Source organism: Centropristis striata, chromosome 21 (genome assembly GCF_030273125.1).
Source record: "Centropristis striata isolate RG_2023a ecotype Rhode Island chromosome 21, C.striata_1.0, whole genome shotgun sequence".
Lineage (NCBI taxonomy): Eukaryota > Metazoa > Chordata > Actinopteri > Perciformes > Serranidae > Centropristis > Centropristis striata.
The window spans coordinates 19874187-19889398 of NC_081537.1; the positions used below are offsets into that span (position 1 = coordinate 19874187).

Sequence of the window (15212 nt, forward strand, 5' to 3'; positions counted from 1 at the left end):
GTCAAAATTTGGGTTTTTCTGTGCCTAAATCATCTCCTCATGACGCCGGCCACCTATGGTAAAATCGCCTACATCCTCAGTTGATCAGATCATGTGATTTTACCCCTTTAAGATAATGGCCTATGTCAAGTGTGTGACTTAAGCAGATTAATTATGCCTAAGTCAAAATAAAATGTGACTTTTTTGAACATGCCTTTGTGGCTTAAGCAAGATATGGTAACACTTTATTTTGAAGGTGTCTGCATAAGAATGACATGAGCGTGTCATAAACATGACATGGGATGTGTCATGAACATTAATGACACTTTGAAGTAACATTAATGCTCATGATACTTGTCATGTCATGTTTCTGACAGGCTTGTGTGACTCTTATGTAGACACCTTCAAAATAAAGTGTTACCATATCTTGCTTAAGTCACAAAGGCATGTTCAAAAATTGCCTAAGTCATTTATTTCTCTTAAGTTACATAATTTACACACAGTGGTATTACTATGCCAATAGCCATCTTTTGTTACATCCTTTTTGAGTGAAATTATCAATAAATGTCATATGTTACACTTTTGGTGAAGTTTTTTGTGTTTCCTGCAAAACTTGAAAAAAATGAGTTAGGCGATTATTTTAACAGGGTGACGATTTTAAGAGTTTCAAAGTTTTCATCCTGCCTTTTACTTTACATTATTTATTTTTCCAATTCAATTGACTTCTCAATGGGTACAAGAGTTATTATAGGAAGTACAACAGAGTTATTCATTTGGTAAAATACACAACAGCAATTCAACAGCATATCAATCGCAGATAACTAGCTACTACAGTGGCTAAATGAGTCATATAAAAAATATATTACTCGCCCAAATCATGAATTAATAATTATAAAACACCTGAAATAAAAGTATTACCTGAAGACAATGATCGATGGGCCTTTGGGTAGACGATAAAAGATGTCTGTTAACATTTTCTTAGTCAAATATTTGACCAAAAGGTGGATGTAACAATGTCAGTTAAACTGCTAACCAGAGCCGTTGATTAAGATTATATTAACGGCTCTGCTGCTAACGTTTGCAACAGAATGTTCAACTGAAACCAACCGTCAGAAGCTTATTACGTTCTGCCTGTTTACCAGAATTGTTTTCTAATTAATAAATATGGTAAGTAATAATATATCTTGTTATATTTTTAAATGCCTGGGAGTGTTTGTACAGAGAACAACACCAAATAAATCATCAAAGTATAGTGCACCACTATTGCATTTGATACTTTTCTGATTTCTTTACGTTTTTTAAATAATTAACATATTAAAACTATCATCATATTGTGGCTGCAGCGCCGCTGTGTGGTCACTCAGACTGCGTGCTGCAGGTTTAAGGGATGAACCACCATAGATACATATGGGAACCACGGTAAAACTGACAACGAGACACCGGGCTGCACCGGAAACGAAGCCGTCTAAATCTTCATATTAAAAGCACGAAATTCAACATTGTCAAAGGAACAAACCGTCACTACATAAACGTTACTCCGTCCAGTGGTTTTACGGGGATAAAACTGGTTTGGAAAAATGCAAAACCAGACACAATTTTACAATTTGTCGTGATGATTTCACATTTTCAAGGCAGTAACCAGTGTGGAGATGTAACTAAGTACATCTACTCAAGTACAATTTTGAGGTACTTCTAATTCATGTAACTTTTTTTCCCACTTTTTACTCCACTACATTTTGCTGCCAGCTTAAGTTACTTTTCAGGTCAATATTTTAACATAAACATAAACATAAACAAACCTCAAAACAGTATATTAAGTAGTCAAAATTATTATTGAAAAAATATTACTGTTATTCTTAAATAACTACTTACATAAATGCATCAATAATAATGATTAAATTATATATTTGGAATATATACATCTGAGTGGGGTCCATTCTCATTGGCCTTTTCTTAATTAGGGCCATGGGGCAATCACACCGAGCACTATTGTTATACTCTTCCATACACAATTTCGTCCCGCTACTAGTCAAATTATATCTCAAAAAGTGCAGTTTGATCAGGATCGGTGTGCTATTACTTTTCTCTACGGAATACTAACTAACTGCCCAAAATTTTGCATTGAGGTGAATGAATTTCACCTAGAGACTCCATTTAAACTTTAAACAGTAGACACAAGTCTTGTGTATTGGTGTATTAATCCATGTTTCGATAGGTCATATAGTTTTTTTTATCAATCCCTGTTCAATGATTATGATCATTTTTGGAGAAATTCTGAGATTATAATGGGTGTGTATTGCATGGAATGTTCGTGTCACAGTGTGTGACATCATCGCCAGAGTGCAGAGGGAGAGAAAAAATGATCAAAAAATACATTTGAAATCTGTGCTCCAGGCCGCAAATTCCACTCTACAGAAATAATTTAGACATAGAAACGTAGGAAAATTTGTCTTCTCATTCCCAATCCTCTGGTAAAGCTGACTGAGTTAGAGTTTGGGTGTAGGAAGCACAAATGTGCCACTAACACACACCAACAGCCTCATTGACAGCCATATTAAAAACGCAGGAAGATTTCTGTAGAAAAGCATATTTAACAGTTTTTCAGACAGGCTGGGCAGACTTAGAAAGATCTTTATTGTAAAAATAAAGTAAATGAAATTATGGATGGCTTCTCTCCATGCATTTATAATAATAATAATAATAATAATAATAATAACAATAACAATAACAATAATAATATCACAATGTATAAAAATATAGATCATAAAAAATAGGACATAAATACAAGCAGGAAAGGGCAAACAACAGTAAAAGCACCTAAAAAAATATTCTAGTTTAAAAAAAAAAAAAGGGAGGAGGTAGTTGAAGAAAGTTTAATAAAAAAGCTTTTATTTCACAATGTTGTGCATTTTTATGAAGCCACTTTAAAAGCTATTACAGTCGGCTGCATATATAATTGTGGAGAAAAAAAATATAAATGGAGATGTTGTTATGTCAATGCAATCATTTTAATTTAAAAAATACTACCAGCAGGTGGCTCGCCTCTATTCCAGCCCGTAAGAAGCTGGTTGCAAAGCTGCACCAAGGCTACCTTTATCTTGAAATTGAAAAGCGGAAACGAGCCCACAGAGCGTAGCAGAGTCGTCAGCAGCTGTCTGTCGCTCTGTCTGTCTGTCTGTCTGTCCGGCGATGAGCGCACACCGGTGCCGGTTGCAGGCGTGCAGGAAGCGGCAGGAAGGAGGCGGACTGAACCGTTTATCATCGTTTATTAAACTCTGCCTTTGTCATGTTCAAAAGGTGGATTAATCCTCAAACTGTGTGACTTATTTCAGCCGTGAAGATGTTGACAGACATGATTGTGGAGCAAGAATTTGAGATCAAGGAGGAGGAACCGTGGTACGACAAGCAAGACCTTGAACATGGTACAATTTCCTTCCTTTCAGTCTTTGTCTCTGAACCACATTGTTTCTTTGTTTTAACAACCAAATAACAGAAATAGTGGCATTACAGTTGTAGTATAGGATATTTTATATATGTAACACATTAAACTCACTAGTAAGCCCTGCAGGTGCACAGGAAATTACATTTGTAGTATTTTTTGCTATTTATCTTAGCCTATAATCTTAAATATTTTCAGTCAGGATGTTTATTTTGAATTCACGCCGTTTTAGTATGAATGAAGCATCTTTGACAGGCTGCAGGAAAAGGCAGGAGTCAGCAGGACACTCACATATGCGGCAAAGTGAAAAAAAAAGAAAAAGAAAAGGTCTGTCTGAAATGAAGAAGTGGCTTTGACTTAATTTATCCCTTTCATGCTTTCACACAGAAGCTTACCGGTTTATGTGTGTAATAATCTCTTTTGTTGTTTCATACCAATTGTGTCCTTTTTTAAAATTATTATTATTATAGATGAAAGAAGTGGCTTTAATTGTCTAATTCAGGTAAATTAATAACCACCAGTATTTACTCATCAAAAGACTTGAGTATTCAGTTAATATTGCTTAATAAAGTGCAGTACAGTCCTCATGGATCCATCAGTGAGACTAAAGTGTGAGCGCTAACACTGATGGTTCCTCACTCTGTCCCTCCTGCAGACCTGCAGCTGGCAGCCGAGCTCGGGAAGTCTCTCCTGGAGCGAAACAGGGAGCTGGAGCAAGGGCTGCAGCAGATGTACTCCACCAACCAGGAGCAACTGCAGGAGATAGAGGTAAAGTGTCCCCTGTCTCACCTGTATGACTTTGTATCTGTGTCCAAGAGCCAGTACCTGATTCCTGTATGAAGCACGGCGTTCCATCACAGGTTTATTTTGCATTACAAAGGGCTCAGATGAGACTGACAGAAAAATACGAAATGTTGCTGAACAATGGCATAATGTCCACTGGGGATGGACGTGACCCCCTCACTTGGTGGAGGTTTTTTGGCACTGTAAGTAGTGGTTTAACGATACCTTGATCTGTATCGATATATCGATTCAGTTATCAACGATCCAGTAGTGAAAATATCAATACATATCATCATCATTACGATGTGCCTTTGTTTGTTTTGTTTTTATTTCAGTTTTCTTTTAAAAAAAAGAAGTAATATTTTATTAAATTAATTAAATTATAATTATTTTAATTAAATAAATAAATCAATTAAATATAATACAATATTTTTAAAAATTGTATATTTATTCTTGTTATTAAAAAGAACAGATTGTTTTTCATTTAAATGTCTGAAGGAGCTCAGTAACAAAATTCTCAAGTCATATTTTAGCAGCTTTTTTGTGAGTTGATAAAGATGTAATGGATTGAATTGAATTGAATGCAGTCAAAATCGTTCCGTGGCAGACTTTGTGATCTCAGCAAATATGGTATTGCTGTCCAAAGAATCTATATAATATCATATCATAATGAAAGTGGTGATTCACACTCCTACTTGTAAGGACGACCTGCAGATATGACTCAAATTTGAGGGTTAGTTGGCAAAGGGGGTAAATATTTGTATCGTGCTCCTTCATCTTTGATTGCTTGTAAATCAATAACTATACTCTAACATTTTATTATTAATATTTTCAAGATCACATAACTTTACATGTGTGAAGAAATAACACTTATATTACTTGAATGCACTTGTTGAAGAACCATGAGGCTGCACACTTTACTTCTTGTGAGACGGATTGGAAAAAAGGTGTATGCAGGAATTCCAGTAAACCTTCCACAGAATCATTAGGTCAAGGTCTTATTTCAAACTAAAATTACAGATATTCAATAATAAACTTGAGGTTTTACAGATTATCTGGGCTTCAGGTCGAGTTTTAATTTGGTTGAGTAAGACCCGTCTGGCACTAAATCCTCCTCTCTCACTGCTGACATGCAGAGTTAATCTCTTAAGACCTTTACTGGATACTTGTGACGTCACATGTCTGATTTCAGCTCCTGACCTGTGTTGCAATTAATTACCTCTCATTTAATTACTGTCACTGTTTACTGGAATGAAAGGGATCTAACAAGGCTATGAAAAGAATCTTTCAAAATAGAACCAGCCTGTTAACCTTTAACATGCTGCACGTACATGTTATTCATTGACGTTTGACTGTTTATGTTCGTGTGTCTATGCAGTCTGTTGGAACTCTTTAACTCTCTAACAGCAGCTCTGTTGTCCCCTTGAAGTTGATGTTCGGTGTTTTTTTTTCCGTCTGTCTGATTTTCAGCAGGCAGATTAGATGAGAGAGGTTCAAAGTGCTCTCACTGCAGCAGCTGATTAGATATGCCGTTCTAAAGTAAAGCGTTCCTTAAAGGAGCCACTGAGTAAAAGACATTCAACAAAAACATAACGATTGTCTCTTTACATTTATTTCTTGGCCTTTATACTGGAAGAGAAACATGATTATAAGCTAAACATCAAACTAATAATACTAATAATAGTAGTGGTGTTGTTATCTACATTTTCACCCTTTTAAGGCACAAGATACTTCATTAAAGTTGCTTCAATTGATTGTTTTGGCGACCTGGGGGCAGCAGAACAAACTGAAATATCCAGTGCTCCTCAGGGCTTGACTCTAGGTCCTCTACATTTTTTGTTTACATGCTAATATGTCATTTATGGATCAGAATTTTTAAATGAACACAGACAACTGTGTCCTGAATAGACACAAGAAAGGTTTACACAAAAACTATTTATGTAAAGTTGCTTTAATTTACTTTTTTTCACCATGTGGGAGCAGCAGAAAAAAAAAAATATCCGGTGTTCCTCAGGGTTTGACTCTGGGCCCTTTATATTTTTACTTTACATGCTACAATGTGTCAAGTAACCATCAGACAGGTCTTCCTAAACAACATAAGTCTTTTAAAAGACTTAATAAAAGCGGGCAGAATGATAAGGGGTTAATCATTAGAAACTGCTGTTAGATTGATGTACTTATAACTGATTTTCCAACCCTTAAAAGAAAACTTAAAACTCTCCAAAAACATACATTGTCATTCATTTACTGTTAATTTCATGCATTTCTTTAATCATTTCTTTATTTTATCTTTTAAAAATTCCTTTTTGTTATGTTTTAATGCTCCTGTCTTTTCATTTAATGTCTTTTTATGTGTATCTTTTTTGTGAAATGCGTTTCACAAATACTTGCTTGTTTTAGTATAGTGTGATAAAGTAGTGCACAATACATTGCAATATCAACTTGTGCAATAAACACATTGCGATATTGCACTGAAAGCAGAACTGAGTACATTTAAATATCTGTTTATTGCAAGTAGCAATGGACAGATTTTGCCCATATCCTGCAGCCCTGGTGTGATATATGATGTCAATTGAAAATAATATTAAATAGCAACAATAGACTGCGTGTCTTGTTATGATAGACATCTTTCTCAGCTGATAATGTGAAACAAACTGTCACTCATGCCCTAACCTCCGTCTCTCCATCTCTCCTCCAGTACCTGACGAAGCAGGTGGACCTCCTCAGACAGGTCAATGACCAGCACGCCAAAGTGTACGAGCAGCTGGACGTGTCGGCCCGAGAGCTGGAGCACAGCAACCACAAACTAGTGCTGGACAACAGGACGGCCCAGCAGAAGATCCAGGGGTAAGACCGGGTTCATTAGTTCCACAGATACTGAGATGTCTCTCCTCAGCACTCTAACAGAGGTGTGTTTTCTCTCTGCAGGCTGACGGAGACGGTGGAGCTGCTGCAGACGCAGGTGGAGGAGCTGCAGCATCAGGTGGAGGAGCTGAAGCTGAGTCCTTTGCAGCCTCGGAGGCCTCCTCATAGGGAGAAGTGGCCCCCGCGAGGCACTCAGAGTGTGTCCTGCCTGAAAGAGCTACAAAATACACTCAGGTGAGGATCCAACTGTTTCTGTATCATCAGTTCAACAGTTAGTGGACAGCATTGGTGGAAAGTAACATAATACTATCACTATACCGAAGTACAATTTTCTAAGGGTTAGGGTTAGACTAGACTAAGGGTTACACTACAATACAATTATTTGCACAATTAACATCATTTTGTCTTGAAGAAGACTTGAAACTAGCGATTGAGAACAAAATGTTGCCACTAGATTCAAGTCAGAAGTAGTCTCATTTTATATTGAGATAGATAGGACAGGACTTAATCTGCAACCGATGTTGTTGAAAGATTGCAGGCTTAAGGCATGTCCGGGTTTGCTTCACTGCTCAGATCCGGAGGTTGTTGCCTGGTAGAAACGCTGCCCCTTAGTGTTGAAAGGCATCTGGTCAGGATGCCTCCTACGTCCAACTTGTAAAATGCCCTGAGGTAGACTAGCTGAAAAAAGAGCAGATAAAGCCGAAAAACATGACCTCTTAGCATAGGTAATAATAACTGGTAATGGTCAATATATTCTGGTGATTGTGGCAGGAAATTATTCAATTTATGTGTCTCTTCTTGAAGTATTGAGATGAGTCAGGCTTTAGTTATTAACTTATTCTTTAACCTGGTTAAAAAAAAACTTTTAAATGTCTTGGCACGGGTCCAGAAGCTCTTTGTAAGCTTCAAGAAGGGAATTAGCAAATCCTCCTCTATGTGTGCTAATCCTACTGGCACAGCAAGGCTGCTTCATGCTGCGGCCACTTCCTCTTGGTCCTGTGACAGGTTCATTCACTGCCTGAGTGTTTGTAATCCTGTCAGAACTGCTCCCTCAAAACATCCAGTCAGATGGATGAAAAATCTCTCTGATAAACATGAGAGAGAGAGAGAGAGACACCAGACAGGTCTGAACTTGGTGTATGAGGTTGGAAGGAAAGAGGTCGAAGTCTGGAGCTGAGGCTGATTCTTCAGCTGATTTATAATCGGCATTTTTCTACTGATAAGTTCTTGATTCCTCACTTGGTGTGCTTTTCCTGCTCTTATCTACTGGTTTTTATTGTCGTACGTCAGATCTGTCTTCAGCTGTGTATTGGTTAGGTTTGGTTATTGACATATTATATAATTAAAAAAACAGATATCACATTGGGCTGAAGTTGAAATAAATCAGTTTAGATGAATGTGTAAATAAATATATCGAAATTTTAACTTAATTTATTTTTTAATCCCCAGTTCTGTTTGCTAGATGTTTACTGAAAATTAGACTTTTTTGACAGTTTAAAACTTCACATTATGCATCTGAAATGTTGAGTTTGAACCTGACCTTTGGTACATCTCATTATCATCTCTCTCCACGGTGTACTTCCTGTCACCTTTCACTTTGTTTTGCCTTCTTATGAATCATGCAAGCAATGAATAAAATTCTTAAGTCAGCTGTGAAAGAGAAGACAAATTATCAGCCTGTATGGTTTCATAAAGATTTTGAAGGAACAACTGACAGAACGCCTCCTCTCAAGGTCCAGTAACTCACCTGCTCTGGAGATTTTTTTTGCCTATTTGCAACTCTTAAACTCACTAAGTAACACATCATATCTTGTTTGTTTCATCCGTCTAAAAAGCTTAAAAACAACATAAGAGAACAATTAAATTTCTCAAGATGCCAAACTATTACTTTAATAGACTGATACAATCTGGTTGTGAAAATATTATCTAAAAGAAAAGAGATGAAATGCTTATATTTGTACAAAAACACTATTGTTTACTGCAGCGTACTCTTAACTTTAACACTTATCTGCTCTACTCTACTGCCCTTACTTTTTAACAACGCAATGTTTGACTTGTGCTTTTTATTATTTTATATATTTTCTTATCCTGCTGTATCTTATTTTATCTTATTTGTATTTTTGTTTCTATTTCCCTGTTTTAATTGACTATTTTTGCTGTTTTAAATTGTGTCTTGCTGTTTTAATGTTTACGTAAAGCACTTTGCTTACCTTGCCCTCACTTACCTTGTGTTGAATTGTGCTATACAAATAAACTTGCCTTGCCTTGCCTTGCCTTGCCTTGCCTTGCCTTGCCTTGCCTTGCCTTATAACAGTCTATGTCTGTGCAGGTACGACCAGGACGAGCCCTCAGAGGACCTCGAATCCTCCGACCTGTCGTGGCACGAGGAGGAGCGGGCGTCGCTGCGTCAGTCGCTCCGTAACCTGCAGACTCAGTTTGCCAGCGAGCGTGCTCGGAGGGAGCAGTCGGAGCGAGAGGCCGAGCTGCTCGCCACTGAGAATGCAGCACTGGAGCAGCAGCTGGGACGGATCGAGGGATGTCAGGTACGAGTCTGACCAACATATCTCACCCCTGCACCCATTTAGTGGATTAGTCGACCGATCTCTTGTTTTGGTCTTCATCAACCATCATTTTTTTTTGTTGATTAGTTAATTTTCATGTTTTTTTCATTCTCAATTACTTTTTTCACATCTCCATTCAACACAAGATTAAAAATGGTATTTGGCACGTCTATTGTTGAGAGACTGGAGATCTAATTGATGAGTGTTAGGCCACTTTCACACCTGAGCTGTTTGGTCCACTTCAAACAAACTCTGGCACATTTTGTCAGATATTCCGTTTGGCTTTTGCTGATGTGAACGCTCAAACAAACTCTGGTTTGGACCAAAGAAATGAACTCTGGTCCACCAAAAAACAGGGGACAGGGTCTTGGTTCATTTCCAAGCGCATTAGAGTTCAGGCTGCTGCAGGTGAGAAGGAAGGAAGCAATCCAAAACACAGAGCATTCTGGGTTGAATTTGGGCGGAATTTGAGAATCAAAATCTAGCATAGTAGTAGCAGGCTTGAAAAAAATAAAGGTAAAGGCAATTACCCAAATATGGTCAGATGATCACAGAACACACACAAAACCAGTCTTCAAATTATTCAGCGACAGGATGGTGGGTTATGGATTAAATTGCACAGCGGATCAATTATGCATAAAAGTGTAAAAACTCTGCCAACAATACATTAAAGTCCACACCCTGCTTTGAAAAAGTGTCTTTCACTCACTTGTTCTGACAATAGACAAAGTTTATTTGTTTACAATTCTTTATGCACTTGATAAAACACAGTGTGGAAGCAAACCTAACCAAATTAAAAATGCAATTTGCAATTTCAGCACTGAATCGCACCAGACTTGATACGTGAAAGCGACCTTAGACTAAAATTTCTATATTTGAGGACAACCCTACAGTTTTGTGAGCAACATAATTCCCAGGAAGATAACATAAGAAATATATATATAAAATATAACTTTGTCTGTTCTACAGTAAAAACTGAAATTTGTCTTGAACACGGCTTCATCACAAATTAAAACACACTTACAAACACATTCACACACAACAACAAATAAAAACAGTGCACCCTATTCTGTGCTGTTTAGGACAGTTATTGCAGGGGGGATGAATGATTTCTTGTAAATGTTTTTCCGGGCCATTGGGGTTCTGTGGTGCAGGGAGTGGGAGGGGTCCTCAGTGATGAGGGGGGCTTTCCTCACTACTGAGCGCCTGTAAAGTTCAGTCAGAGGGAGTTCTGGTTATTTTCCTGGCCTGATTGATCATGCGGGAGAGTTTTGTGTTGGTGAGGAAGTTGAACCAGGATGAGATGTTATATATGAGAGTGGATTCAATGAGTGATCTGTAAACTATTGTTAAAATGTGTTTGCTGATGTTAAAAGTCCTCAGTTTCCTGAGCAAGTGGAGACGCTGTCGTGCCTTCTTGTAGATCCAGTCAACATGTTTTGAGAAGGACAGGCAGGTGTCAGTCTCTGTCTCGAGATACACTCAAATGTCTGTGTGGTAAAGTCCGGCCGATTCAGGCTGAACATGTCAACGTGTTGATGCACCCAGAGTTTAGTTTGTGTCTCTCTTTCTCCTCTGCTTCAGGCCCGAGTGGTGGAGCTGGAGCGTGAAGCCGAGGAGCTTCGTCAGCTCTGGAAATCCGATTCCTCCACGAGATCCAACAGGCCGGACAGCCTCCACAGCATGCTGCCCTCCTCCATGTTCCTCCACCCGGAGGAGGAGAACGACGCGGACGCAGCTGCAGCTAGAAGCCCCTGGTTCCTGAAGCACTGCGACGGCGAGCGGCTGCTAAAGGCTACGCAGATGCCTGACTCTCCCGACAGGATCTACGACCACGAGTGCTCCTGCGTGCGTCGAGCCGAGGTGGTGAAGTATCGTGGGATCTCGCTGCTCAACGAGGTCGACGCGCAGTACAGTGCCTTGCAGGTGAAGTACGACGAGCTGCTGCGGCGCTGCCACCCAGGGCAGCCGGAGGAGGAGCAGCAGGACGGGCTGACCCACAAGTCCGTCCAGACCGCAGCGCTCGCCGCCGCTTGTCACGTTCTGACGGACATGGAGGACTTTGAGGACGACTTTCACCAGCCGGAGTACAAAGAACTTTTTAGGGAAATTTTCTCCCGCATTCAGAAAACCAAAGAGGACTTGATTGAAAACAGAGAGAGACCCTCAGCTGGTGCAGTGCTGCCTATTTTACATAAATAATGTTAAAAAAAGAAAAAAAGAAAATTCTGCTGCAAGATTAATCATTGTCTTCCAGTTGAACAGGCAACTCTTTGGAAAGACTCTCACAGCAGCACATGAAGCTAATTAACTCTACACTTTACTGTATGTTATTTGCCCAGAAATGGTGCTCGCCATGCAAAGCGGTTAAGAGATGAGAGCGATGCAGGAACAAGAAGGCCCGACACCACCAGCTCACGTCTCAGATGTGGCTCATTTTGCACAGAAACACCAGTGCCTAACGCCGTCGTCTCTACTGTGCACTCACTCTACCTCACTCTGCACAAACAGGCTCCCGAGGGAATCATTTCTGGGTCTTCTTTGCATAAGCTGTATCTGTAACACTTTATTTTTTACGAGTCCCAGAATTTCCAGTAGTTTCCTAGAAAGATACCTGGAAAAGAAGGAGGAAAAGATGTCATTTGGTGCTAATTAGAGAGAAAATGAGACTATGTTCAATTAAACCATTTCAGTTAATTGTTGGTGTTATTCAAACAATATAACAATTTAACTTCAATTTCCACGTAATTCTTTAGTTCAAGTCAATCAAATCAGTGCAACTAATTATCTTTTCCGTTGCTGATAATTCTTTTTTTTTTGTATTTTTAAAATTAATTACTTAGTCTATTCAATGTCAGAAAACACAGGAAATAAAAGCCAATCACAATTGCTATTAATTAATTGGCTAAATTGTTGCTGATTAATTTGTGTTGATCAGCTTATCAACTAATTAACCAATTAATTCAGCTGTAAATGCTAGTTTGACCTATAAAATGTGTAAGCAGACAGCAGAAAGTAGGAGGTGGTAAATTTGAGAAGGTATGAATGAAAAAAAATTGGATAAAAAAATTAAAATATGGTGAAGGTCTCATCTATTAGTGTGAGTAGATATGATTTTGTCAATATATATTTTTGATCTCTTGATTTTTACATGAAAGAAATGGCAAAGAATGATTAATTTATCAATTAATTAGCTAAATTGTTGCTGATTTATTTTGTGTTGATCAGCTTATCAACTAATTAACCAATTAATTCAGCTCTAATTGCTAGTTTGACCTAAAGAAATGTATAACTAGTCCCAAATTAAACATCTGTTTCCAGGAAACTTTTTATCAGGAAATGAAGGCTCTATAATATAAAATGTTATTGCTTGTATCTGCTGTTTGAATACTGAACTCCTGTGATCCAATGTGAACTTTTTAATTCATTTTTTTCTTTGCAACTATAAAACAGAACAAAAAAAAGCAAGTTTCTTGGTGATGCGAGCTGTTAAATTGGTGAAGGAGTTTATATTGCTAGACATTAATAATTCAAGGTGCTTAAAGATATTAGGATTTTTTTTGTAATGGTAATATTGATTTCTCAAAGATGATACTTGTACGATAGTTTAGACGACTGTGAGTGAATGTCATATTAAAGGGAAGTTTTACCAAAAGACTAACTCTATGTACTTGATGATGTAACGGCCTCCTGATATATATTATAAACGATATATCACAAAACCTTGTTTGATTAGAAGCTTTTCTCTGCAGCACTTCTGTTGCTTTTGCTGCTTGCTGTTCGTGTGAATAAGACCGTGCACACCATTTGTTGATGTCTGTAAAATCACATTGAGATGCACTTTAGAAATTGCACATTGTCAACGCTCTGCTGACACTTTAATGTTTGTCATATGTAGCTGTTAAGTGTCCTGAATAATCTGCAGTATGTATGTACAGAATGTTTTACCTGTTTCATGATTTGACCTCGTGGTTTATGTTTGAGCCATAAAACATGAAGCAAGCTGAGACGGCAGGTTTTTTGTGTCTTTTTTTTACTGAGTCAGTCTGATATGAAATATGATTAAAGTTTATTTATAGAATCTGCTTTGACGTCCGCCATCCAGACGTCTTGCTGCACTTCAAACACAGCAGCCTGAAAATAAATAAGACAACAAAGAGGAAGATAAAATTAGATTTGCTGCTGTGGCAGCTTAAAGCTAAACAAGTAGCATAAAAACAATCAAAACAGGTGAATTTGGGGTAATGATATGATATGTAACTAGCAATTTCAACACATTAAGCAGACATAAATTAGGATGTGGTAGATTTGAGATGGTATGAATGAAAAATAATGAAAATAAAAATAATTAAATATAAAGAAAAATGAATTATTGAGTGAGTAGATATGATTTTGTCAATATATATATTTTTATTTTTCTCTTTAATATTTTTTCCATTAAAAAAATGGCAAAAATACATCAAATGTATTATGAGCAGAATTCCCCCAACCTAACCACAAGCCTTTTCTCCACCTCTCTGGCTCCTAAAGTAAAAAATAAAAAAAGTATAAAAAAGGTAATAGTATAAAAAAGGGTATTAAAAGGAGCAACCCTCAGGCTAAAATATAAATATAAACTAGGACTGCAAGCAGTACTGAACGGGCCCTCGCAGTACACGCCTGTCGGGGCATGCTGCCGTCGGGGTGTGTGCGTTACAGGGGCCAGTCTATACCACCCCTATGAATTTCATTGCCTTAAGTGTTATAGTGTGGCCACGGTACCAAATATGAAATTAGACTGCCACCACAGTGCCACCTAGGGGCCGATCAATAAAACCTTAAAGGGTTATCCTCAGGAGGGCATTGACAATAAGTTTTGTATAATAATGCACAGACTATCCCTTTAATCCTCATACAGTGTCTGAAGGAGGACTCTTAACTGATATGTATAAGTTGTATAAGTTAGAAGAGGCAGGTAGCAATGGTGGAAAGTAACTATGTACATTTACTCAAGTACTGGACAATTTTGAGGTACTTTTATGTACATTTTATGTAACTTTATACTTCTACTCCACTACATTTTGAGGCATATATTGTACTTTTTACTCCTCTACATTTAGCTGACAGCTTTAGTTACTTTTCAGGTGAAGATTGAAAATGAAAAACATGATACATTTAAAATGATTACCCATTTTGATAAATTAAACCACTTAAAAGTTTATTAGGTAGTTAAAATGAGCGGAGTGGAGTCATTTCACAGTGTGGTATTAGTACTTTTACTGTAGTAAAGGATCTGAATACTTATTCCACCACTTTTTACTTCTTTACTTTTTTTTACCTTTTTTTTTCCTTTTTTTTTTTTACTTTTTTTTTTAACTTTTTTTAAAAAACTATTTTTTCTTAACTTTTTTTAAAAAACTATTTTTTCTTAACTTTTTTAATTTATTTTTTTCTGCGCTTCTGCGCATGCGCGGCCCCGCCGCGTTTCTGCGCATGCGCGGCCCAAATACGCTTCTGCGCATGCGCGGCCCCGCCGCGTTTCTGCGCATGCGCGGGCCAAATACGTTTCTGCGCATGCGCGGCCTAAATACGTTTCTGCGCATGCG

At 37.8% G+C, this 15212-nt stretch overlaps 1 protein-coding gene across 1 annotated transcript; it reads left to right on the forward strand.

Annotated features, from left to right (window-relative positions):
• Positions 1-3163: 3163 nt before the first annotated feature.
• On the forward strand, positions 3164-13634 carry LOC131960168 (cerebellar degeneration-related protein 2-like). The gene is made up of 6 exons (XM_059325419.1): positions 3164-3401; positions 4074-4186; positions 6900-7048; positions 7130-7300; positions 9396-9609; positions 11212-13634. The coding sequence occupies exons 1-6, from the start codon at positions 3320-3322 to the stop codon at positions 11827-11829; spliced, it is 1347 nt and encodes a 448-aa protein (XP_059181402.1). The 5' UTR covers positions 3164-3319; the 3' UTR covers positions 11830-13634.
• The last annotated feature ends 1578 nt before the right edge of the window (positions 13635-15212 follow it).

Excerpts from the sequence above, each read along its gene's own strand:
- LOC131960168 (XM_059325419.1), top strand. The coding sequence starts at position 3,320 with ATGTTGACAGACATGATTGTGGAGCAAGAATTTGAGATCAAGGAGGAG. Across the intron at positions 4,187-6,899 it reads AGCAACTGCAGGAGATAGAG|TACCTGACGAAGCAGGTGGA; the intron begins GTAAAGTGTCCC and ends TCTCTCCTCCAG. Across the intron at positions 7,049-7,129 it reads GCCCAGCAGAAGATCCAGGG|GCTGACGGAGACGGTGGAGC; the intron begins GTAAGACCGGGT and ends TTCTCTCTGCAG.